General features: G+C 49.8%; 10 protein-coding genes across 23 annotated transcripts; 5 read left to right on the top strand and 5 right to left on the bottom strand.

Annotated features, from left to right (window-relative positions):
* The first annotated feature begins 22 nt into the window (after positions 1-22).
* FVEG_02003 (hypothetical protein) lies at positions 23-7,642 on the top strand. Of its 11 annotated transcripts, none has more exons than XM_018889081.1 (5): positions 23-954; positions 1,057-1,244; positions 1,323-4,018; positions 4,076-6,905; positions 6,964-7,642. In XM_018889081.1, exons 3-4 carry the CDS (start codon positions 3,643-3,645, stop codon positions 5,773-5,775), a joined length of 2,076 nt encoding a protein of 691 aa, XP_018745154.1. In that variant the 5' UTR covers positions 23-954; positions 1,057-1,244; positions 1,323-3,642; the 3' UTR covers positions 5,776-6,905; positions 6,964-7,642. The 11 variants fall into 11 exon arrangements, with proteins under 11 accessions (XP_018745154.1, XP_018745153.1, XP_018745152.1 ...); XM_018889080.1 differs by having other exon boundaries at positions 1,320-4,018; XM_018889079.1 differs by having other exon boundaries at positions 23-992.
* FVEG_02002 (hypothetical protein) lies at positions 230-1,719 on the bottom strand. Its single transcript, XM_018889071.1, has 2 exons — positions 1,543-1,719; positions 230-1,483 (listed from the first exon to the last, which is right to left on the bottom strand). Exon 2 carries the CDS (start codon positions 1,407-1,409, stop codon positions 1,122-1,124), a length of 288 nt encoding a protein of 95 aa, XP_018745157.1. The 5' UTR covers positions 1,410-1,483; positions 1,543-1,719; the 3' UTR covers positions 230-1,121.
* Positions 1,777-2,281, bottom strand: FVEG_14968 (hypothetical protein; the record flags this gene model as incomplete). The annotated part of the gene is made up of 1 exon (XM_018904024.1): positions 1,777-2,281. The coding sequence occupies exon 1, from the start codon at positions 2,176-2,178 to the stop codon at positions 1,777-1,779; it is 402 nt and encodes a 133-aa protein (XP_018745158.1). The 5' UTR covers positions 2,179-2,281.
* FVEG_02004 (hypothetical protein) lies at positions 7,246-9,273 on the bottom strand. The gene is made up of 2 exons (XM_018889083.1): positions 8,634-9,273; positions 7,246-8,577 (listed from the first exon to the last, which is right to left on the bottom strand). The coding sequence occupies exons 1-2, from the start codon at positions 9,030-9,032 to the stop codon at positions 7,927-7,929; spliced, it is 1,050 nt and encodes a 349-aa protein (XP_018745159.1). The 5' UTR covers positions 9,033-9,273; the 3' UTR covers positions 7,246-7,926.
* Positions 9,274-9,699: 426 nt separating this feature from the next.
* FVEG_02005 (mitochondrial inner membrane magnesium transporter mrs2) lies at positions 9,700-11,613 on the top strand (the record flags this gene model as incomplete). Its single annotated transcript, XM_018889084.1, has 3 exons — positions 9,700-10,287; positions 10,354-10,982; positions 11,040-11,613. 3 exons carry the CDS (start codon positions 9,700-9,702, stop codon positions 11,434-11,436), a joined length of 1,614 nt encoding a protein of 537 aa, XP_018745160.1. The 3' UTR covers positions 11,437-11,613.
* An 867-nt stretch (positions 11,614-12,480) lies between these two features.
* FVEG_02006 (hypothetical protein) lies at positions 12,481-12,933 on the top strand (the record flags this gene model as incomplete). Its single annotated transcript, XM_018889085.1, has 2 exons — positions 12,481-12,501; positions 12,733-12,933. 2 exons carry the CDS (start codon positions 12,481-12,483, stop codon positions 12,931-12,933), a joined length of 222 nt encoding a protein of 73 aa, XP_018745161.1.
* FVEG_02007 (DNA excision repair protein ERCC-4) lies at positions 12,497-16,523 on the bottom strand. Its single transcript, XM_018889086.1, has 2 exons — positions 16,265-16,523; positions 12,497-16,215 (listed from the first exon to the last, which is right to left on the bottom strand). The coding sequence occupies exons 1-2, from the start codon at positions 16,310-16,312 to the stop codon at positions 13,450-13,452; spliced, it is 2,814 nt and encodes a 937-aa protein (XP_018745162.1). The 5' UTR covers positions 16,313-16,523; the 3' UTR covers positions 12,497-13,449.
* Positions 16,524-16,622: 99 nt separating this feature from the next.
* On the top strand, positions 16,623-18,247 carry FVEG_02008 (hypothetical protein). Of its 2 annotated transcripts, XM_018889087.1 has the most exons (3): positions 16,623-16,806; positions 16,856-17,521; positions 17,581-18,247. In XM_018889087.1, exons 2-3 carry the CDS (start codon positions 17,495-17,497, stop codon positions 17,740-17,742), a joined length of 189 nt encoding a protein of 62 aa, XP_018745163.1. In that variant the 5' UTR covers positions 16,623-16,806; positions 16,856-17,494; the 3' UTR covers positions 17,743-18,247. The 2 variants fall into 2 exon arrangements, with proteins under 2 accessions (XP_018745163.1, XP_018745164.1); XM_018889088.1 differs by having other exon boundaries at positions 16,726-17,521.
* A 287-nt stretch (positions 18,248-18,534) lies between these two features.
* On the top strand, positions 18,535-22,130 carry FVEG_02009 (wiskott-Aldrich syndrome protein). 3 transcript variants are annotated; one of them, XM_018889089.1, is made up of 4 exons: positions 18,535-19,310; positions 19,378-20,995; positions 21,049-21,470; positions 21,538-22,130. In XM_018889089.1, the coding sequence occupies exons 1-3, from the start codon at positions 19,101-19,103 to the stop codon at positions 21,075-21,077; spliced, it is 1,857 nt and encodes a 618-aa protein (XP_018745165.1). In that variant the 5' UTR covers positions 18,535-19,100; the 3' UTR covers positions 21,078-21,470; positions 21,538-22,130. The 3 variants fall into 3 exon arrangements, with proteins under 3 accessions (XP_018745165.1, XP_018745167.1, XP_018745166.1); XM_018889091.1 differs by having other exon boundaries at positions 18,535-20,995; XM_018889090.1 differs by lacking the exon at positions 21,538-22,130 and having other exon boundaries at positions 21,049-21,492.
* FVEG_02010 (translation initiation factor 1A) lies at positions 21,199-22,877 on the bottom strand. Its single transcript, XM_018889092.1, has 3 exons — positions 22,541-22,877; positions 22,233-22,391; positions 21,199-22,134 (listed from the first exon to the last, which is right to left on the bottom strand). The coding sequence occupies exons 1-3, from the start codon at positions 22,559-22,561 to the stop codon at positions 21,838-21,840; spliced, it is 477 nt and encodes a 158-aa protein (XP_018745168.1). The 5' UTR covers positions 22,562-22,877; the 3' UTR covers positions 21,199-21,837.
* Positions 22,878-22,899: the final 22 nt, after the last annotated feature.

Here is a 22,899-nt window from a genome sequence, read left to right as displayed (position 1 = left end):
TAAAATGCCAGGTGTTTGAGGTCTACTATGTAGTACCCACCTTGGATTGCTGTATCGGAACCGTTCAAAGGACTTTAAGTCACTGTGGGATGGCTGTATTCCCCATAGATGTCCGATGAACAAAAGCCCAGAAATAATGGCGAGACCTTCTACAATAGATCACGCGTAAGTGTGAGGGGAACAGGAGCCTTGAATTAATCGACTGTGACAAATGCCAAACATGGTAAAGGCCAGAATCGACACCGGACTTGAACATGCGTTCAATGACTGTGATGCGATAGGGACTACTCCGTAGATAGAACTTTATATTTTATCAGTCTCGTAAATGCCTCTCGTTACCATAGGTGTGCCACCGTACTTTAGTGGCAAGACATTATGTACATACATGTCGATTTTTATTGATGCTGACGAAAGTAAACAGATGTCAAGTTTTGAAGAAGAGATCTCGGATTCTGCCAACAAACTTATTCGGAGGCGAGACAAGCTCAGACCGATCATTCCTACCCACATGTTTATACAATCGATTCTCTCGAGATTTGTGTGAGACAGGCTTCTTTCCATTGGGCAGATTGTTCGGCCTTCATTGAATGCTCCTGTGAAGGAAGCTAGTTACAGCGCAGCTTCGAAAGGCTGAGTGAACGATGTCCGGGCAACATCTTGGCGACAGTACCAGTATAATCCGTACACTTGCCGTCAAATGAGGACCAAACACCCCCTCTCTTGGCTATATTGTAACCACCATCATGAAATACCAGATTTACCAATGCTCACGAAGTGTTGGCGCACAAGACGGAGGTGTGCATTATCAAAAGCTGAGGAGAGGAGTCTTCACACACTCGAGCTAAGTTTTGGAGGGTATGCTTCCACCCAAAAAAGGCAAAAGGCTAAAGCGAAGCACTGGCTGTCAAGATTCAGCTCAGTAGCATTTAATTGAGCATCATTCTGGGTAGTAAGGTATCAGCTTCTCAGGAAAGCTTGAGGTTTCATTATGCGTGAGGCCAAGAGTCCGGAAGTACATATATCAGGGGCAACCGTGTAACAACTGACTGATCCCAGGAGAAGATGACGAGAACCTAAAACGAGGATGGCTTCTTCAATTTCGAGCACAGGCAGTCGACAACTCAGTCAAGAGTCAAGGAACCAGAAAGGGTTGGTACGGTGACCAGGGTGGTCGGGACGGCAGGGATACGCGAGACGGACGAACCTGGCTGGCGTGCTAACCCAGTGAAGTGTTCAAAGATGAGGTGAGTCAAATCCAAGTCGTTGGTCATCGTCACGGAGCTCGGTACCTGTAGCAATAAACCTGACGAAAGCTGCAGCAGAACAGAGCACCATTCCATTACTGACAAGGCTCCATTCGAGTTCATGATGATTGCATGAAGGAAGACCTGCGCCGTGCTTGTTCTCATGTGAGGCCCATCCAGCAAGTAAAGACCAAGTTAGACATACGTAGCAGATAGCTACATACAGCAGGCCTCTTAAACTTGACGATGAATCACACGTTAGCGATAAGTCAACTTTTCTTCTCCTCACCGTACGTACAAGTACGTGGAATTTCGATGCCAGGGAAACAGAAATCCGTTGATGCCTTGAGGCCTTGATCAAGACTCAAAAGCCCGGGAGGTGGAGGTGGAGGTGGATGGCGCCGTGGAAAGGGTGGATGGTGGAGGGGAAAGACACGCGCTGTTAAATATCGAGGACCAATAAGGCGACGCCAAAAGGCAGACACGCTTTTAGGCCCATCGTGGAAGGCCACGCATGTACAGGATGCGCGATCTATGCACAGTGTCGCACGGAGCTGGAAAAGAGGGGCTTCACGCCGTCCAGTGTGAGATGCCAGGGCAAGATCAACCAGCCCACTGACTGGTTGAAAGGCCTACAAGGGCTCGGTCGTACAGTACGGATATCTCTCACAGACACTTCTGCGAGGTACAGTACCTCGCGTGCTGGCCAGTCTTGCAGCGCGCCGTAGGTACCGACGCTCAACTCGCCTCTCCTCTTGGTCTTGCTCACGCTTTCGTTCTCCCAAGCATTCAAAACTATGCCATAGCCCGCTGCTGCCATCTCCCGCCTTTTCCCCCTCCCCCCATCGAACAGCATCATCGCCATAATGTTCGATTTCGCCCTCTGAATCCGTCCCCAAGCGACTCTCTGAAGTCTGCTCTGGATCGTGTACATCTCCACTCTCCACGGCGCCTTGTCTTCATCTTTGTTGTTGTTTTGATCTTGGTAATCTCCTCTCAAAAAACTTGTTCCAACCTTGCTCAAACCGTACTTCTTTTCAGGTCAGGGCCGCAGGCGGGATTTCACTTTGGCCTCTGGCGAACTTTTCAAATCAAAACTCCCACAACTACTTCTCTTTTGCCGCCTGAACGACTGGCGGAGGATACACACATTTGGGGCCTTGCCTACAAATTCCAGCACAGCACTGCCTAGGTCCAGCCCAGCCGAGTCCAGCCCAGCCCAGCCAAGCCCAGCCGAGCCCAAGCCTAAAAGGTTGTCCACTCGAGGGACCAACCTTGCCTCCCCCGGCCTTCGTCCGCACCCGTCCCAAACTCTCAGGCAAGGATCATTGCCTTCTATCAGTGAGGTGATTCCACCGAGAAGTGTCCTGTCTGCCACTCGAGTCACTCACTCTTCGTGTCAGTCTCCGGACTCGCTGTATTGCTGCTCACTTGCCCGTGGCCTCTACCACCATCCCATCCCATCTTCACTTTCACTCATCTATCGTCATTTCGTTCCTGTTGTTCTATTCACCTGCTCCAACCAATTTTCTGTTAGTGTTTCTCTGACTCTATTTCTGGTCACCTGTACGATTTCCCCGTTCACTGTCATTCCCCTGCCAGGCTGCAGCCCGCTATCAGTTCCTTCGCCACACTCACAGTGACGAACGAACCTCCTGTTAGTCATCCTTGTACCGAACCAGGCACAGGCTACCACCTCGCACACACTCTAAAACGCTCTCTCCGAGATCGCCAGTTGGCTTACACCTGCCACACGCCCCCGCCGCTTTTGCTCAGAATTGCCACCGTGCAAAACCAGAAGAGTCACATCCCACCACCGCAGGCTACCACCAACTCAACGCCTCACTCGCCCCTTAGGCCACTTAAGCAAAGAGTCACCCTCTCTCGGCCATCTAATAAACTCCCTCACCACCTCTTTCAGGTCATCTCATCTTCAGCCACACCTTCAACAGTACCTTGCATAATCAACTAACACCGACTTGATCCCTATTAATTCTCAACCTTCGAAATCGATTTCCACTATTCGATCGCCCTGATGGTAGCCTTGTTCTAAGACTACCATTCGCTTCCAACCTCACTCGAGATTTGAAGCCTTGCCGCAATGCCTGCTGAAAAAACATATCTTATTCCTGTCGCCGTCTCCGCTTCGTCCTCCGGTCTCATCGTTTGTGTTATCAAGTCGCTTTTGCACTTTACTGTCTAGAAGCTCTCTGAAAATACGACCAAGGTTATACCTCGAAGCAGCACTTACACGCGCTGCAACGGAGTATCGTTACTCGATTTTGACCCCGCGAATTTATCGGCAAACCACGATCTGATTGGTGGCTTAGCCGTAGACGGCGACTGGATAAACCCCTGAATTGATTGCAGTTCAGGATCCTTTTATTCACTATCCAACATGATGTGCGACGCAACCTTGTCGCCCGCTTATAACCCCTCCTCCCAATATGCACCCTACAACACCTCAATAGCTTCTTCCGCTTCGACTTCCACTACTTCTGTTTGGTCCGACACCAGCTCTCAGATTTCCGACGAGTCCTCTCTTTCCGCACACTCTTCCGACTCCGACTCTTGCGATTCCTATTTTTCGAGAAAGGCCGCCGTTGCTGATTGCAGTCTCAACTTGCGGCGTCGCGTCCAAAACACACAGACGGAAGCACTCCCCGCCGAATTACGCCAGAACCCACGAAGAACTTCAAATGCACGCGCCGCGTGCCCTCCGGTTCTGGTCCGGCAGTCTGACCGAAAAGTTAACTTCGTAGATAGCCTTGTCGGTATGTTATGACTGGATTGTGATTACTCGTCCATACGCTTAGCCTTCACCCTTCTAGATTCGTCGACACATATCGTTGAAGCCATCTGGCCACTCTCCTCTGTCGCCTGCCGAAATGAGCTTGGAAGTAGGGCCGTTCTTCCCCTGCGCACATTTATTCAAGAGACTTTGCGCCGGTCACGAACCAGCTACTCGACTCTGCAGGTCGCTCTCTATTATCTAATTCTCATCAAGCCCCATGTGCCGAAGCACAACTTCACCATGGAACAGCCTGAGGACCGACACGCCGATCGCGCCCTTCAGTGCGGTCGTCGTATGTTCCTCGCGGCTCTGATCCTTGCCTCAAAGTATCTTCAGGATAGAAACTATTCTGCCCGGGCCTGGAGCAAGATTTCGGGACTTCACACTCAAGAGATCAACCAGAACGAAATCGCTTTTCTCCACGCAGTCAACTGGAAGATGCATATTGTCGATGAGGTCTTCCAGCGATGGACCGATATTGTTCTCAAGTACACGCCTCCTCCGTCTGGCCCTCCTTCTCCCGGAGGTGTTCCCCAGGTCGTGTCCCAGCAAGTCGTGGATTGGAAGCGAATCATCTTGGGTCTGAACCCGGAATTGACGAATCTCGCCTCATTGATTCCTGCAACTCCTGCTATCCCTAGGTCAAGTGATCTTTGTGCTTTGTCTCCTCGCAGTATTCTCAATATGCCCCACCAAGCTCAGAGTTCATATGGCTATGAATCTGCGGAAGCCACACCAACTCCCAAGCCCTACAGTACTCCTATGGCTATGGAATCAGCGGCTCTAGGATGCACTTCTAGCCGCGCGGCCCCTAGTCTCGGTATGCTGCCAACTCCTCGACTTACCCCTCAGAGCAGTGGACTCTGCACTCCTGCAGCGAGTGCCGCTTCCCACATGCTTAATAAGTCTTCTGCGATGGGTTTGGCCATGGCTCAAGCCAACAATGCGAACACATCTCAGTACCTCGATCGTCTCCCTGCCACCAGGACATCGTCCCCTCAAGCCTACTGCCCTACTCGCCGATCTTCCCTTGCTACTTCAGTGTCAACAGCTTCATCACCCGAATCGATGATTTCGGATTCGTCGCGTTCCTCGCGCTCTTCTTCCATCTCATCTTCTTCATCGCTTGTTAGCGCGACCCTCAGTTCTTCCAGACTGGGTATGCCGTCGCGATTCCGAGCGTCGAAGTCATGTAACGAGAGATTGAGCCAGAAGCCGACAATCCCTTCGGTTCCAGAGGATTATGATGTGCACTGTGATACGTCCTCCCCCGAATCTTACACCGGCCCGGTTGGCAAGCTCGTGGACCTGTCTCTGGAGTCTTCCGTGGCGAGACGACAGCAGGAACTTGAGGATATGGCTCGCGATTCTGATGCCGCTCGTGCTTTACAGGAGCTCCATAATTATCGTGCAGCTGAGATTGTGCCCGCAACTGCCCCTAGAAGTGGCACGAAGCGAACTAGAACCGCCTCTATGGACAACTGCCTTCAGGAAAACGTTCGCGAGATCCTTGGTGGTCGTTGTTCTACCCAGCATCCTGCCTGGCCCGATACGTTGGTTCGCACTCGAGGGATTATCTCTGAGTCGAATCTCCAGATCCCCGTCCGTCCTAGCTTGCCTGGTACCGGCAAGCGAGTCTGCTGCTCTGCCGAAGCGGCTCAGGGCTACGAAGTTTCGTCTGTCCATCCTGCTATCGGCCTTCGGGGACCTGGTATGTTGGAGGGTATTCTCAACTAAAAAAGCCAATCACACGTTGGTAACGATATTCACTGTTCCAAACTTGATACCCTGTCGACTATAGATAAGCTATAAACGACTTGAAAGTCAAGAAATAATGTCGAATCAAGAAAATTCTCTTTGTTAAATATATTGATGTGGCGGGTGGAAGAAATGGAGTCTTTTGCTAAAAGGCCTTGATACCACATTTGAGAGATCACAATTCTGCTCTATCAGCGTCTGCAGGTATCTCGGCTTTGGGCCGAAAAGCGTGTTCATTTGCCTGCATGTCTCGTATGGGCTACGGAGCAAGAGTGGTGGCGGCGACTGCCTGTTTTCAAGGGGTCGTTCGGTGGTGAAGAGTACATATCTTGTATGACTAGGACGACGCTGCTTTTCTTTGTTTTGTACTTGTTACTGTTATTTATTTGGCTTTACTTGGTTTGCTGCCAAAGTCTCATGTGTGGACTTGACGGCACTGAAAAAAGTATCGCACGGCGAAGAGGAGAGGCGAGAAGGTTAAGGAAGGTAATCGGTTTGATTTGCTATCAAAACCGAGCAGACAAACCCGGTCATCCAAGAAGAACGACCCCGGCGTCAAAGAAGGAATCTGCAAGGTAATCGGTTTTGCATCAACTGGAGTTCAATTTGCCCTTTCCTGCAATCAAGACATCCCAAGACCGCATGTTGTCTTCGGAAACAGCCAAAGCTTGAATCCACTCGACCTCGTCAAAGGCAGACTTTGGGAACTCAAAAGGCAAGAAAAAGCAGTCGATTTCGGAAGCGGACTCGAGCAAAGGAGTCCCAAGAATGATCTGAATTGAGGAGAGCGATGACGCTATGGCGAAATCTAATAGCTAGCTTGAAACAGTCCTCGCGGTAGTGGACTCGTGGCAGTCATTCCCAATCCCTTATGGAACCAATTTTCGGATAGGAGAAGGACGCACGAGCAAAGCAAGACAAGCACGAAATCAAAAAGCATTATGCTGGAACACTAAATTGCCCCCGCCTTTCACGCAAACTGAAGCGAACCACTCACCATTTGTGACTACGTGATGCGTCAGAATCGAATACAGACCAACATCTGCATGTCGATCCGGACTATTGAAACCTGAGGACGCTCGGGGAATGAGATTCGAGAACCGGAGGAGGTAAGGCATGATTCTTACCATAAAACTCTACATTGAGCATGTGTTTAATTTATCCAAGGTTGCCCGATGTGTGCTTGAGCGAATCGCAGTCACACTCCCAAGCAATGCACGCTGGAGAATCTTTTCACTCGGAAGTTCCAGGAGCGCCTTCAACTGCGGCCGCGAAATCCCGGAATCGCGTGGTCCATTGGACATAATGTGCTAACGGCGTGAGTCATATCCCAACTCCTTGGCACAGTCTTGACAGTATGTATGTTGCCTTGTCTACCCCTGTCTTTGACCTCTTTTCCTCAAGTGCGTTTTAAGTGGCATCATTAGCAAGTCTCGTGTGTAAGTGCATGCGTGTGTGTGTTTATTACGTACAGGGCTGGGCTTTGGTTGTTATCGCTAGGGGAACATCGTGAAGTTTAGTGCTACAAACAAGATAGGCCGTTGGCTGAGGTGGAGATGAAAGAAGTCTTTCATAGGCAATGCGACATTGGAGGTAGAGGTAAGTTTGCTATGAAGTAAGTCTTGTTGAGTTTAAGGTGTTTCCATACGTGATATTCTGCGTTTCTTATTCATGGTGTTGAGGCGTTCCACGACATGTGGCCATTTCGTTCAAGACTCGAACCGTATGAAGCCTGGTGACATTCTATCACAAGGTGTACCCCCATTAATCTAGGAAGGTCTATTAAATACACAACATACTTCTAATCATGGTGAACTCGATTCCTTATTTTGAGATGTGATGGCCCCGCAACCGCCAGGGCGTCCGGGTTTGTGCTGGTGATAGGATGCACGATGAGCCATTATGAGTTCACACGAATCCTGCTGAACCCTAGTGCGACAACATTCACTGCCCTGACTCTGATGTTGGCTGAAGCCAACTAGGTTATGATATATGTCGGCGAGCTGAATGTGGTAGCTCGAAGTGACAGTGCTTACCCGATTCTTGCGGGTGCAGATTTGGACATGAGGGGAACGGAACAACCGGGAGGCAGTGCTGTCTCTTTGGCCGAGAAACAAGACTACCAGCCGTTTATTTCGGGGAGCTTGAAGTGCCAAAGCCATCGTGGAAAATCCCTATTGTTCCATAGACCTGTCGGAGTATCTCCTTCGAGATGACACTATCAGCACCCCATTTCAGCCGTCGATCAATGCGTCTTCTTTGCTCTCTGGCAACATCTCTCGGTAGACCCTGACACAGTGCAGTGAGATCGATCAAATTTGTGATGAAGGCGTTAGGCTCCGGTGCGTCGATAAATGCGTTACGAAGACAGTCCAGCTGAATCTCCCATGATCTATCATGCTCTTCTAGGCCATAAACTAGCCCACCCCTGCGGAGCCAGAACAGGAGGCGTAGATTCTTTTCGTCCCATGGACCGGTGATGAGGGATGTAGGAATGCGTACCTTTGGGTGAATATCACAGCCACCCCATGATCCAACCCTTTCGAAAGGTTTCCAGGACAGAACCTCCTGATAATCAGCTTCAAAACACTGCTGTGAGTTGAAGTGCCCTACGCCACCTTCGAAATCATGGCCGTGTCCATAAATAAAGGGATCACCGTCATCATCCAACTGAGGAAGATAATGACGATAATGTTGGTCTCTGGCATACTTTTCTACCCAGGTCTGCTGCGCCTGGAGAATGAATTCTGCCGTGATCCAAGGTAGGCACAATATGGTTGACTAAACCAACAATATTAGACAGTGACATACTCTGAAGTATGATGGTGTTGACAAACCTGGAGTTGCCAATTGCCAGATACACGATTCTTATCTAGTGCAGCAAACTTCTCAGGGTCACCGAACGATTGTTCCCAAGTATCTTGGAATGCCCATATGATGAACCTGATGAGAGTAGCCCGCCCAGACAGCTTTGATCCTATGAGCGGCGCGGACCGGGGGAGGGCAACATTGGCGCTGTAAAGGAATATACTCTCCAAGATTTCGGCCGGAAGAGCCTGAATAGCCGGCCTGAAACGCGTAGATCGAGAGGCGAGGACATTTGATAGTGAGCGCTTCATTCTCTTGGGGGGGCTGATATTGTCGTCAGGGAGAGATGCGATAGTTTGCCGAGGAGACGGGTTGTCTCTCGATGGAAATTTCCGCTTGCTTCGAATACGTATAGGCGTTAGGCCCATGGCGCAAGATTATACAGGATCTGAGAGTGATGCTGATGAGATGGACGAGCCTCAATGGCATGAATTACTTGAGGCCGATGTGAGCTTTAGAGAATCGTCGTCTATGGCTCAAGTTGGCAATCCAAATACATGTCCTCTCGAAAAAAGAAAATATTGGCCGTTGACCTTTGAGGTGTTGGTCCTGAAACAGTCGACCTATAGAAAAGTTGTTGGGGGAACATTTTGCAAGAGAAAAATTGCCATATTTCGAAGATTCAAAGGGCCGTCGGCAATCAAGGCGGAGGCGTGAATTCATAGCGCCAACGAGAGTCAAATATAAATATTTATCCGAAAAAGACAGGAGGCATTCAATTCATCACATCTACGTAGGTAGGGCAAAATATCTACAAATTTGTGATTGTTTAAAGAACAATTCCTCTCTCGACATGTTGGACGGATCCCAAGTCCAAGGTAATAAATAAATAAGTCGAGGTAACTGAATATGGCCTGTGCACCACCATCCGAGACCCACCAGAACCAGTGGCTTGGTCCCGATGACTAAGGCGTCTTTTTCGACATCGACTTTTCTTGATATCATCGATAACCTAGCCTAGAGCCTGTCTTCAAAAAGAAACGCCGCATCATATCCAATACCTTACCAATGCCGACGTGATACGGACTCCCAGTGATGCAGTCAGCCCTGTGCCTTCCGGTTCCATCACGAAACCTCCTGCGATTCCTTCGGAGTCAGTCTAAGAGGGCTTTCTCCAACGCAAACCATGGCCGAACCTCGATGACCACACCAGTTCCATGTTGTCGCACACGAACACTAGATACTATTACGACGCGGAAACAGTTCACAACCTTGGGAATAGTACGCCAGAGAACAGTGACTGTGCCCAAACCAACACTCTTCCAAAGAGATCCCACCTCACGGAAACTTCAGGATTGTCATCAGCCCTGGACGGCCCAACGCTGCTTCAGCACCAGTCGAGGTGCGCGCAAGTTATTCAAAGGCCAAGACCCAAACCCAGAGAACCCACCAACATGGGAACGATTCCTCAAATTCGCAGGAAGGAAGGATAGTAAAGACTTGAAGCCAGACGATCTCCCAAACCACGACGAATATGCTGATGGCTCGTCAATCTTCAACAACCGGCGAACGCTTGCGGCCAAAGCTGCATCCGAGCCTCGACTGCGATGCACGGAAGTCGACGAGCATGGGAACGTCATTCTCGTTGACGGAGAATTCAAGAAGACTGAGCTTATTGCAAAGGTACGGGTGTCTCGGCCGTATGGAAAGATTTCAAGGATATAACAACTAACAATGGATGTTTTCAAGTTCGGCTTGCTGCCTCGAGATTTGCGAAAGATTGACTCGTCAAACTTGCCTCATATCCTTATTCGCCCTTCGGCCATTTTGCTAAACCTACTCCATCTCAAGGTCCTGATCAAACATGACCGAGTGCTTCTATTCGATATTTACGGCTCAAAGACATCGTACCCCCAATCGGCCTTTATGTACGACTTGCAGGGCAAACTACAACAGAAGAATACACAGGCATCAGGCGCTCTGCCATATGAGTTCCGGGCATTGGAAGCGGTGTTGACCTCAGTGACGTCTGAACTTGAAGCTGATTTCGAGGCGGTGCGTGAGCCGGTCATGCATATTCTTAGCGAGCTGGAGGATGACATTGATCGAAGCAAGCTCAGAATGCTCCTTATTCTATCCAAGCGAGTGAGCACCTTTGAGCAAAAAGCAAAGTTGGTCCGGGATGCCATCGAAGACCTCCTCGAAGCCGACGATGATCTCTCTGCCATGTACTTGACGGAGAAAACACATGATCTTTACAGGGGAGAGGACGACCACACCGAGGTTGAGATGCTTTTGGAGTCTTATCACAAGCTGACTGACGAAATCGTGCAAGAAGCCGGCAACCTTGTCTCGGGCATCCGAAACACGGAGGAAATGTAAGGAACCCTTACCCTTGACTTAATGCTGATCATATTACTCACTCACAAATATAGCGTTCGTGCAATTCTGGACGCCAATCGAAACGCTCTCATGTTGCTTGATCTCAAATTCAGCGTTGGGACGCTTGGCCTAGCCATGGGAACGTTCCTTGCTGGTCTCTACGGCATGAACTTGGAGAACTTTATCGAGGAGACAAACTGGGGTTTCGCTGGTGTCACTGGTGTCTCAGTCGTCTTCTCGCTTATCGTATGCTGGTATGGCCTGACAAAGCTGCGCCGCGTGCAGCGCATCAAGATGATGGATGACGAGCGACCGCGGATCCCCCGCGGGCAGGCCTATTTCCCCGATGATCGCTCGGCGCTGGGGCTCCTTGATAACAGGAACCGCGAAATGTTGCGGCGAATCAACATGCAGAAGGCCGTATCGCAAAAGAAGAAGTGGTTTGCATGATCTTTTCGTTCAGACAGACCTCCACTATGTTATTGCGATATTAGATTCCCTGGCTCAGTGGCACGGATTTAGCCACGTGTAAAAACTAGATATTTCTGGAACCTACTAGATACCTACTCATCTCAATGAGGTTGGAGTTGAAGCGAAAGATACCCAAATGCGGACAGCACACACACATCCTGACAGGCATCACCCTCCGTGAAAACACAACAATCTCGGACCTTAATGGCACATCGTAAATATGACGACCAATGAGGCCACCAGCACAAGGCCAAGAAAGTCCAGATTCCCCCATTTTGCCTATCTTGGGGGTCTCGATCGTCGTGGTGACACCTATGCCCTATCGATTGATCTCATCATGACAGTGTGACGTCAGAAAAGATTCCTCTTTAGCCCTCCATGAGTCCTTGTTTAATCCAAGCCTGGTCCTGGTCCTGGTCAATGGCGGCTGGCCGGATGGATAGAAATTAAGGTGGTGTTGTGTTACAACACACAATCTGCAGGTGGATAGGGGAGGCAAGGGAAGGGAAATCAGCCGAGTCATTTTGCAGGGAATCGTCTCGAACAATTGATTGTCCTGACGTTGAACGTAACCTCAAACAAACCCGCAACGGGCTACAGCGGCAATAAGATATGACAGGCCTTGTTTTTCTTGGAGCAGTAGCCACATTGGGAACGTCATCATGATGCTACAGCCAATCAATGATGACCTGTCATTTAGCCACAGCCGTTAGTGTGGCTGGTGGCTGGGTCATGAGGGAATCGGAGATCGCAAACTGACGTCAGGAAATAAACATGACGGAGGAAGGTATGATCCAAGAAAAAGAAAAAGAAAAAAAAACATACAGCAGGCGCGATGGCCAGCACAACAAATTTCAGATATATAAGGACGGGACCTCGAATAAACTTTCATCTTTCACAACACCAACTCCAGATCTACAACAGAAATCTCAGCCTTGTCTAAGAGCTCATCAATCACAACCAACCGAACACACACACAAAGCACCTCCATCACCTACTACAACACCTCTACAAATATTCACAATGGGCGGTATTATGTCTTGCGTAAGTCACGCCCCCTAGATTCTCTCCAGGAGGAACATATGATATTGGTCTACACATCAAACTCAACCCATCCACCACCAAACCCAATTTCTTGTTCCTTTCTCCCACTCTGACTTGGCCTCTACCTTCATCTCGCTCCTTTCAGTGACCCTCCCCACGCCGCTCTTTTTCTCTCCACCCCACTCTATCAGCCTCGCCTTGAACGACATCGCTAACAAGTCTCTCCAACAGATCCGGTCATGCCTCCAGACAATTGGGGATGTCATCATGGCTATCATCAGTGGAATTGGTAGAATCTTGACCGCCATCGTCAACGGAGTGGTCAGCTTCTGCGCTATTCTGGTCCGATTCTTGACCTGCGGCTATTGCGGTTCGAAGGGAGGCAGAGCGAAGCGCCGGGGAGGCTCTCATATGAGGACGACAAGGGTTTAGACGATGAAACACCAGAACGAACTTGTTTGTGATACCAATTTGATAAAGGATAATGGGGTCGGGAGAGCTATGTTAGTTTGCGGAGGAGTTTGCTACGGCCGTTTGGGATTTCTTTTCTGATTTCTTTGACGTTTATCTGTCAGCATTAGGATACCCAATCCTTACGATTTTTAGCAAAACCTTCAATCTTGTAACATTCCGTTAGTGCACAGTTTGAATTCCACTGGTGATATTACACTTTGATTGCGGTTGGTGACAAGGCCAGGGGCGGGCAAAAAAAAAAAATTAACGCCTTTATCCTAAGCATTGAAAATACTTAATAAAGACTCCCCTAAACTTAGACTAAATTGCCTAAGTTTATTCTAGTATCATCTTCTAAAGCCTTATCTTTTCTTGCTCCCTGCGGTGAGGGTGATGGTCGGAAACCGAGTCGACTTATATGGTTTATTGGTTCACTCCCTTCTACATGCCGATTCATTCTGCGGTATCTGTACATCGTTTAGCATTGGCTTGAAATTAGTCGTCCTCTTCCATGACGTTGCGGTTAAAGAATCCATGAATCTGTCGTCCAGCCGTTGTGCCGACCAAAGGTGCCAGTTCTTGGACCGTCATGTTGGCAACTTCACGAATACTCTCAGTCTTGAGCACCAGATTCTTGATGTTTTGTGGAGTCACGCCTGGCACGATGGCAAGCATATCCTGGGGCTCCCGATTGAAGGCTTGCTCCTCGGCCCTTGTGTCCTTATCCAAGCCAGCCCTGACAGCGGCTATCGGATCAGGCTCTTCCTCCTGAGTCTTTAAGGATTCAAAGATCTCGGCCGTCTGGTACGGAGACGAAGACCAGATGATGCGCAACTTTGGAAATGCCAGTGTCAATAATACTAACTTGGATTGTAAGTCGGACGACATGTTGGTCGGAGCGACACTGTTCAAGCTTCCAGATAAATCGGCAAATGGCTCCAGAGTGAAGGACTTGTTCTGGTCAAACTCGATGAGCAGCATCACGCTTTTATAGTACTGAAACATAGTCTCGACTTGACTGTAGAGTCGGCCATCTTTGAACGACGAGATCAGATCACTGATAGATTTCCGTTCTACACAGATATTTGGCGATAGGATGTAATCACCAACTGTGAGCATACATGGTACAATGACAATAGAGCGGCCGTGGAGGAGAGATGGCAGAGAGGAACGGAATTCTCGCACGTCTACCACAACACGTGGCGGCTCAGCTGTTGCTGCAAGCCTTCCACCACCAGCAATACGTGTGTTGACGGTACGGAGAAAAGCCTCTTCAGGATCCTCAGCTGGGTCCACGGTCATGACAAGGGACATGCTTGCCCTCTCCTTGATGAGTTTTGTAAATGCATCTTTTTCTCGTCGAACAGATGACAGGTATTTTTGCTCCTCCACTGAGCCGCCATAGTACATAAAGTATACCCTCACGTTTCTGTCGTTATGAGATGATCGGTACACTTCAACTCGGCGAATAAAGGCGGCGTCTGGCTCATACATAATTATGTATCGTGGCTTCGTTTCCTCAAGGACATGCTCGTCCTGGTCTCCATCATATGCGTGAATGACGACGAGGTCTTGCATATCATAGAGCTTGAAGTACTCCTCCATGTTGTCGAGGGGATCTGCTACCACGTCTTCTTTTTGCTGTGCTTCTTCTTCCGTGATCTGTACCTCAGCCATGAGATCCGCAACTTCTCCCGGTTTCTCAATGTACTGCATAATACTGCCATTCTCAGCACGACCCATGCTTACGCCGACATTTCCTCCGCCGCGCACTCGTCGTCGCTTGTTTGCAGGAGTCTTTCCACCTCTTGACCCTGCGAAACCTGGACGAGTGTCCATGGCTCCATTCAGAGCCTTCTGGTTTTCGGAAAAGAGAGTGGCGCTGACCTGAGCAAATTGTCTCTTCCATTTCAAGTAGTTCCTCAATCGCCGGCGCATCATGAAAGCGGCAGAGGGCTTGTCTTCATCTTCATCGTCCTCACTTGATCGTTTCTCCGTCTTGGGCTTGACGTGCATGGTTTGTAAGAAGTCTCGCAACTGTCTGCAGGTATCGGTGTTTGAGCACATGATCAGGATGGTGCCGTTGGAATCGTCTCGAACTGGAGGTTCAAAGTACAGATCACGATCAATTTCCTCCAGCACCTCAGCCAAAAGAGCCCACTTGGGTAGCTCTTCAAGCACAGGCCTTAGAGAGTCGATGTTATCTTCCCGAGCCGCATCCTTGGCACTAGCGGAGTATACTCTTCGTCTTGCCGTGTCGAAAATGGTCTGAGCAGCATCAAGGAAGAGCCAGGGTGACTGGGTTTGACGGGTCGACCCTGGAGGAGGGGAGTGAGCGGCATGAATGGTATCCAAATGCTGAAGGAACGAAACAGCATCATATGCCAGAATAGAGTTGAGCATGGTTCTGAGAACAGTCAAGTCATTCACAATCTGTTTCGTCTTCCAGCTCACGCGGTGCCAGTTGGGATCCAACTGTCTCCGAACCATGATGTCAAAGTTCTTGAGAAGAGCGCTGTCGAGGTTCCAATCGTCCATTTCCAGGCCACTGTTACCTTTCTTGAGCTCGTGAATACTGACTTCAACACATTCCATTATGGCGTTTTGAATCTCACGCATCGAGTCTGTCATAGGGACTTCGAGTTCGATAACTTCGGCCTTCTTCTTTCCTTCCAGAGATTGCGCGACTGTGACGTGGAATCGAGGCCAGAGCGAGGCTTTACGCAAAAAGAGGTTCCTCATCATAGTAGCCAAGGGTGAGAAGCCAGTGGTGAAGGGATCGGGGTTATCCGAAAAGGCTTTCAAGAACCCAACCTTGTTCTTTTGACGATAAACTCTCAAGATGAAGGCCTCGAGGGATGTTGCGACAACGCGATCGGCATGAAGAACAACAAGCCCTGTAATTGATTCAGGATTCAGCAAACCTGTGAGAAGGTCCACCACTAGAATACGGGATGTGATGCTGAAGATTCCGCCTCCAGAGTACATCTTTTCCCTTGCGCCGACGCTTTGAAAGTCCGTGTTGACGACTGTCAGGCCACGCGCTTTCGGGGACATGCTGATGGCGGCATGTTCGGCCAATGCTTCACCAATCCAGCCATTTTCTCGTTCATCGGCGGCGACTATAACAATAAGATTGTTTCCGCCGGCGTCATACGAATGGAGGAGATTGTTGACAAGGCGCATCAGCCCCAGGCCGCGTGCGATAACGACAAGCTCATCTTCAGTACGAAGCTCCTGGAACAGAGTCTGTTGGTATTCCTAAATCAATGAGCGAGGGATCATCCTTGAAAGTCATGGACAAACCTACGAGTGGGAGTGAAAGCTTCACTGGCTGGGGAGCATTGCTTGCAGACATGCGGGCCACCCAAATATTGGTGTTGACAGACGATGTGTTGAAGGGGTTGATAAAATGACAAGCTACTATAGTCGTGAATGATGTATTGAAGATCTTAGTGGGGAGCTAGAGCCATGGCGGGGAATGTGTAAGTTGCATGCATAAGACAGAGCGGCCATGATGGAAACGAATGTTGGTTGGTAATTAATTATATATGGCTTCTTAGATAAAATGAAAAGAACTTGCTTGAAGTTATTTTTTTTAAACCTTTTATTTACTTATAATTATTATCTATGATATTAATATGTTGTGCTGATCATGTTTTCGGCCTGTCTCATACCAGCGACAGCGTCACCTTGTCATTTGGGATTTACCTGCGTCAGCTTAGCCATGGGCTAGTTTCTGACTCTATGTCATCTGTTTTAGATCGAGAGACCGTGTCAAATATCGAGGTTGACATGATGGTGAAGCTACTGCAAAACATTGCAATTGTATGCAGCTGATCATTCGTTAGAGTACAAGGACCATGGCAAAGTCCCTCTATTTGGTACTAAGTTACTCTAGGTATTTTAGAAGTCATGATAAGATGAATACAGCTTAAACCCATTGAATTCTTGGAACTCTCCAGACATGACAAATGGGCGCATGGCTCTGCCAATGTAGATGATACACCCTTTTTCTCTGTTTCGCATTCCTGAGACCAAGCTGGCCAAGTTGACATACCTACGCACCAAGATGTTTGTCCTTGATTTTCTTATTAGCGATATCCACTTACACACATTGTGCACACCATAACCACCATCTCCACGTCATTGTTCAAGATCCTGTAGTGTCCTAGATAGCACCTAGCTATGCAGTGATTTCAACAGTCGGCGGTTTTTGGGAACAAGGGACCAATGAGAGGTTGTATACATCCTCTTGTGACACTTCCCTAAAGAGTTTGCGTTTCTGGTTGTCGCAACATGCGCCACAGAATGGTCTTACGTCCCTACCGGTACTTAGGTAGGTGGTAGGTACCTTTGGTAGTCTAGCCAAAGAAGACGACGTCATCGCCTCATGATATGGGCGGGCCAGCGACTACAAAAGGACGTTGACGACCTGTAATTGAGCAGCCACAAGCTCTCGAATCAACCCAACAAAGAAACTGCAATCACAACAAGAACCCTTAACTTTCTGAAACAAATCACCAAAACAACTCTCAGAATGACTGGCACCGAGCAACAGAAGGAGGTGAGTTGACTGCACTGGAGTCTTGGTTACTGAACCCAACACTGACCGTTTACTTACAGGGCGAGAAGCAATTCTCCATCCAACCCATCAAAGATGAGGCCAAGGACAAGGTCTCTGCTTTCAACGCTCACCCCGGACCCGCCGTGCCCAAAGATATGCCCCAAGAAGAGGGCACCAAGGAGGAGCGCAAGGCCAAGATGGAGGCTCTGAACAAGAAATAAGCGGTCGACTTCTGTGGCAGAAGTCGCTTTGTTGACATGACTGTATGACTATATCTGGACTTGGGACTGGGTTTCTTTACGATTTATTTATACAAACACTGAAGACATTTTGTCCTGACTTGCACTGGAACGTGTCGATTGCTAATCGTAGTCTCATGTTGGTATCATGGCACTGACCAACGGCAGCCTCGGAACCCCCTGCTGACACGCAGCCATCCAATATCTGCCCCTCATCGTTGGTAGACTAGATTTGGAGCCGAGACAAGCAAGGCTCGTGAGGTCAGACATTGGGGCTGGTGAAGACTCGAAGTCATATCAGAACATAGACATTTACATACACCCAGAGGCATGTAAAAATTGTTCTCGCTGCCTCCCAAGATGTTCCGTTGTTAGTCGATAGCTGGCACATCAACTTCGTAACACATCAATCAAGTTCAACGGCCTAGATGCCCCTAAATGCTCCACTACCTTAGGCGACTGCAGTTATCTACTAACCCAGGTATCTACTAACTTAAGACACCTCCCTTAGGTAGGCTGCTAAACTCTGGCTGCCCAACAGTCGACTGGTGCCATGCGAATTTTCTAGAACCTGGCAAAGTGGCTGAAGCGGTGAACCATTCTATAGGTAGGGACCTGATACATTGCAAGTTGACCGCTTGCGTTGCATGTCACAGTCACAATTATCGCCATAAAAGCATCACTACCTACGTACCTAGCACACTACCTTAAGCTTCCAATTCCCTCCCGCCCACCAGAAAGCAAACTTGTCAAGACGTACGGATAGGCGTATCTAGGTTGCCCCGCCCCGAGAACTACAGTACAGTTAGTAGGTACTCAAAGTGGCTGTGGTACTGTAAATTAGGTGTGCTTCTGCAAGGGTTCTAGCTTGTGGCTGGTGCTCACTTCTCTCATTGCGGACTGGGCTCTGTCTGGCTCTTTACACATCATCCCAACCGACCGCTGGCCCAGTCTGGTTCCTGTTCCCCACGGTCGACGAACACCTTTTGACGTGCGACGACCATCCGTGCTCGCCTACGCCATCCGAGCGAGAATCCTTTCCACTCAAGCCCGAAAGCTCGGGCGCTGCTCGCACACTCTCTTGGTCATACATGTCTATTCGGCGACAAGAGCTTGCACCTCCCATACCCCAAGATTTCGGTTGCCTCACGCAAGCGCCAAGCGATTCTGACGAGACGCTGCAAGAGGAGAGACCAGACAAGCGCCACTCCGCGCGTCCAGTCCAGGCGACAACCGACCAACTCATCCTACCTTTGGCTCATATCCGTCGTTACTGTTTCTCTGGCATATCCGATTACACGACACTGCTACAGTAATCAATACTCGATTGCGCCGCCACAATGCCATCTATTCTTAACGACGATGATAAGGATACCGTAAAGCGGTTCATCCCCAAGCAGTCCAACAAGATTCAGGCCGTCGCTGTGGCCAGGCTCTACGTAGCATATCCCAATCGCTCAAAATGGACATACACCGGACTACAGGGAGCCGTTGCGCTCGTCAACGATCTGGTCGGAAATACATACTGGATCAAGATGGTGGATATTTCGGTATGTCCACGATCCAATATCTAAATTGCTCCCACCACACCTGACCACCACATGCTAACTTGTTCAGCCTTCCAATCGAGGAGTTATTTGGGACCAGGAGATTTTCGATACTTGGAACTATAACCAAGACCGAACCTTTTTCCATACCTTCGAACTCGAAGAATGCCTGGCTGGTCTGAGCTTCGTCGACGAAAAGGAGGCCAAACAGTTCAAGAAGAAGATGGATGAGCGAGAGAAGAATGCAAGCCGAGCTACAAAGGCGACACCCTTCGGTGGAGGTGCCCAGCCAGCCCATAAGCATGGTCTGTTGGGAGGGCTATTCGGACATCGCCATTCCACTCATATAAGCTCTCAGCACACAGCCCCGACCCCTCCGGAGTCTCCCCGGATGCCACATAACTCCATCCAGCATCATGTTGTCAACTCGACGCCCAATCTCAATGGCTCAAGACCTTCTGAATTTGCACTCTTAGATGCGTTCGACCCTCTGTGGCGCGAGCACTTTGGCGCAGATCTTCAAGACAAGGGTTTGACGGACGACTTCATCAAAGAAAACCAAGAGTTTATTGTCGACTTCCTGAGAGAAGAACAACAGAAGGCCAATCAGCCTCATTCGACACCGCCACCACCTCCAGCAGCGAAAGCACCCTCGCCAACGCCAACTGCGAACGGCAATGAAGGAAGAGGCTCTCGAGCGCCTCCGCCGCCACCGCCGCCCGGTGGTCGACCGCAGTCAGACGGTCCTCCAGCGCCCCCGGCTCCGAGAAAAGGTGGCCCCCCACCTCCTCCAGCCCCGAGACGGTCGGGCAAAGCCGAATCTCCGGCGAAGGATGCTGCGCCTGAACGAGCGCCGTCGCCTCCTCGACCGAAGTTTGGTGTCCCTCCACCATTGGCCGACGCTGGCAAATTCGCACGTCAAGATCCTCCAAGGGCTGTTCCAGCTACGCCCACTCCTGGACCCCCCCCTCCTCCTCGACCGGCCAAGACTCCTATAGAAACACAGAAGAATGAGAGTCACAGATTCGGAGTTCCTCCTCCCTTTCCTGGTTCAAGGGTACCCCCACCAACACCTAGCCGTGGGCCTGTTCCTCCTCCTCCTCCCCCTCGACCGGCCGATAACCACCCTGTGCCTGCAGCTCTTCCTCCTCCTCTGCCTCCCAAAGTACCGGCTTCTTCAGCTCCACCACTGCCGCCTCCAAGCTCCCGGCCTGTTCCTCCTCCTCCAGCAGCCAACAATCACCCTCCTGCTCCACCTCCCTTACCGGCGACAAGTGCTCCTCCACCTCCTCCACTACCACCAACATCAACAAATGGTGCACCTCCTCCGCCTCCTCCGCCCCCTCCACCTCCAGGAGGCCTTGGTGCACCGCCGCCTCCTCCGCCTCCCATGCCGCCTGGAACTGGTGCACCTCCTCCACCTCCTCTCCCTCCTGTTGCTGCAGGGGGGGATCCTGGCCGATCAGCCATGCTGGAAGGCATTCAACGTGCTGGCGGAATCAACTCCCTCAAGAAGGTTGATCGCTCACAGATTCGCGACCGAAGTGGTGTTCAAGTTGGCAGTGTCGGCGATTCTGGCGGTGCGAATGCCGCACCTGCAGCAGCTGGTGCGCCTGGCGGTGGCGGCGGCATGGCCGATGCGTTGGCTGCTGCTCTCCAGAAGAGAAAAGAAAAGGTCTCCAAGAGTGGTAAGTTCAGCATGCGTTTGTTAGTAAAGAGTGATGAGCTAACACAATATAAGATGACGAGAGTGACAACGATGACTGGTAAACTAAACCACATCAGCACAAAATCCAAGAGAAGGAAGGAGGAGCGTGGTAGATATAGTCGACAAAGGATTATCGACCTGTCTTTTATAAAATCTGCACTTATGGGCAACGACGAGGATTGTGACGAATCAACCAGTTGCAGACGTATCTTGGTTGCGAATCAGCACCAACATCTGAGATCGGGCTTGTATCACCAAATGGTTCTACTGCGCCTGTAGTATTTCCAGTTGGCATGACAAAAGTTGGTTATGTTCTATAGACACCCATAGCATTAACGAGATTCTACAAGATTACAGAATGACTAGCCCACAAAATCAGCAATAGTTAGTGCGTTGCATTTACTATTCACGACATGAATGCAATGCGAGAATCAAAGAATATTTATGAAACCATAGTAAGCATTTTCCTGTCTTGTCTAATCTGTGCTTTTGAGACGAAGGTGATGATCGTAAAGCGTTAAGAAAAAAACGTGTTCGTCCAGTAAAAACAACCTAAAAACGGAACAAGACAGAAAATTCGATCGTGATACTGAAAGTCCAAAAGAGAACGACATGCCGTGACGTCCCTCCCACCACGGCCGTCTACGACTCCACAGCAACTACTGTCGTGGGACCCGACGCACAGAGCTTTGGGTGCTCGGCTCCGGGTTTGAGAGAGAAGACAATATCAACAACACCAGCCGCGAAATACGTTTGTATCACCCGGTAGCGTCGGGGGCTCGGTGGAGAGAGAGAAGGGGATTTGGAGGGGCTTTGGCGAGCTTAAATGTCGTCAATGTCGACCTCCTTCTTGTTGCCAGCGGCGCCATCGTCAGAGTCATCGTCTGAATCAGCGTCGCCGAACTCGAAGTAGGCCTCGCCATCCTCTCCCTGGCCGAAAGAGTCGGTTTCGTTGATCTTGGCGTTCTCAGGGAGCTCGCCATAAGACTTGAGGGTACGGGCTTCGTCGGCGGTGTACTTGAGAATGACGTCGCCCTTGTTGTCCTGGAAGTCACGGAGAGAGAGGAGGATAATATCACCCTGGTTAATCCAGACCTTCTTTCGCATTTTGCCGCGAATCTAAGAAGGGGATGTTAGCACGAGTCGTCGAAAGAAGGACATGAGCGTCCTGCTTTCGTTGCACCGCGTCCTAGGCAGGCAAACTTGGGGCGACTTACGTTGGCGAGACGCTTGCTTCCATCGAAGCACAGAGCCTCGAGACGACCGTTACCAAGCATCTTCACGACCTGAGCATACTCTTGGCCATCCTCCTTGAAGGTGAGCTCTCGGCGCTGGTCATCGTTCTCCTTGGTACCACGTCTGCGGTTCTTTCCACCCTGTCCAACTGTTAGAGACGGTTCCTTTATTACTTGCTGAAGAACTTGGGCGATGATGGTGGGGGCGGGGCAGGCGGTTGGCGCGTGAAAATGCGATCCGTCAATGAAAAAAGATGACAGTCGAGTATAGAAGGATATGTGTGACTTACCTTTCCCTTGTTCTTAGGCATATTGGCGGTTTGTCGGTATGCGTGAAGTGAAGAAGAGATGTGTTGGTGGAAGAAGAAAAGTTGGTGATGATGTTGTGGTGTCGTTGGCTTGGGAGAGAAAGTGGATTTTTCCTGGGCTTCGCTGCTGACTGACACAAGAGATAAAAGCTGGTTGGGCGCAAGACAAATGTGAACATAGGTACTGTCCTCCACAGTGACTCAAGCGTGGCGCAGCAAAGGTGTTTTCAGTGCAATACGATAAACTTCCAGTCTGAAATCTGTAGCAAGAATAGCAAACTTAAAAGCTAGAGCGTATCGGTTTAATCATACATAGAGTTGATTAATTCTTTATTAAGTCT

Source organism: Fusarium verticillioides, chromosome 6 (genome assembly GCF_000149555.1).
Source record: "Fusarium verticillioides 7600 chromosome 6, whole genome shotgun sequence".
Lineage (NCBI taxonomy): Eukaryota > Fungi > Ascomycota > Sordariomycetes > Hypocreales > Nectriaceae > Fusarium > Fusarium verticillioides.
Note: the sequence above shows the minus strand (reverse complement) of the source record. Positions and strands in the feature narration are given on the sequence as shown.

Coding starts and splice junctions, on each gene's coding strand:
- FVEG_02002 (XM_018889071.1), bottom strand. CDS start 1,409: ATGAGAACAAGCACGGCGCAGGTCTTCCTTCATGCAATCATCATGAAC.
- FVEG_02007 (XM_018889086.1), bottom strand. CDS start 16,312: ATGTCTGCAAGCAATGCTCCCCAGCCAGTGAAGCTTTCACTCCCACTC. Junction 16,216..16,264: donor TGAAGCTTTCACTCCCACTC/GTAGGTTTGTCC, acceptor TCATTGATTTAG/GAATACCAACAGACTCTGTT.
- FVEG_02008 (XM_018889087.1), top strand. CDS start 17,495: ATGACTGGCACCGAGCAACAGAAGGAG. Junction 17,522..17,580: donor GCACCGAGCAACAGAAGGAG/GTGAGTTGACTG, acceptor GTTTACTTACAG/GGCGAGAAGCAATTCTCCAT.
- FVEG_02009 (XM_018889089.1), top strand. CDS start 19,101: ATGCCATCTATTCTTAACGACGATGATAAGGATACCGTAAAGCGGTTC. Junction 19,311..19,377: donor TCAAGATGGTGGATATTTCG/GTATGTCCACGA, acceptor TAACTTGTTCAG/CCTTCCAATCGAGGAGTTAT. Junction 20,996..21,048: donor AGAAAAGGTCTCCAAGAGTG/GTAAGTTCAGCA, acceptor ACACAATATAAG/ATGACGAGAGTGACAACGAT.
- FVEG_02003 (XM_018889081.1), top strand. CDS start 3,643: ATGATGTGCGACGCAACCTTGTCGCCCGCTTATAACCCCTCCTCCCAA. Junction 4,019..4,075: donor CTTCGTAGATAGCCTTGTCG/GTATGTTATGAC, acceptor TCACCCTTCTAG/ATTCGTCGACACATATCGTT.
- FVEG_02010 (XM_018889092.1), bottom strand. CDS start 22,561: ATGCCTAAGAACAAGGGAAAG. Junction 22,392..22,540: donor TGCCTAAGAACAAGGGAAAG/GTAAGTCACACA, acceptor ACAGTTGGACAG/GGTGGAAAGAACCGCAGACG. Junction 22,135..22,232: donor GAAGCAAGCGTCTCGCCAAC/GTAAGTCGCCCC, acceptor TCCCCTTCTTAG/ATTCGCGGCAAAATGCGAAA.
- FVEG_02004 (XM_018889083.1), bottom strand. CDS start 9,032: ATGGGCCTAACGCCTATACGTATTCGAAGCAAGCGGAAATTTCCATCG. Junction 8,578..8,633: donor CTGGCAATTGGCAACTCCAG/GTTTGTCAACAC, acceptor TTGTTGGTTTAG/TCAACCATATTGTGCCTACC.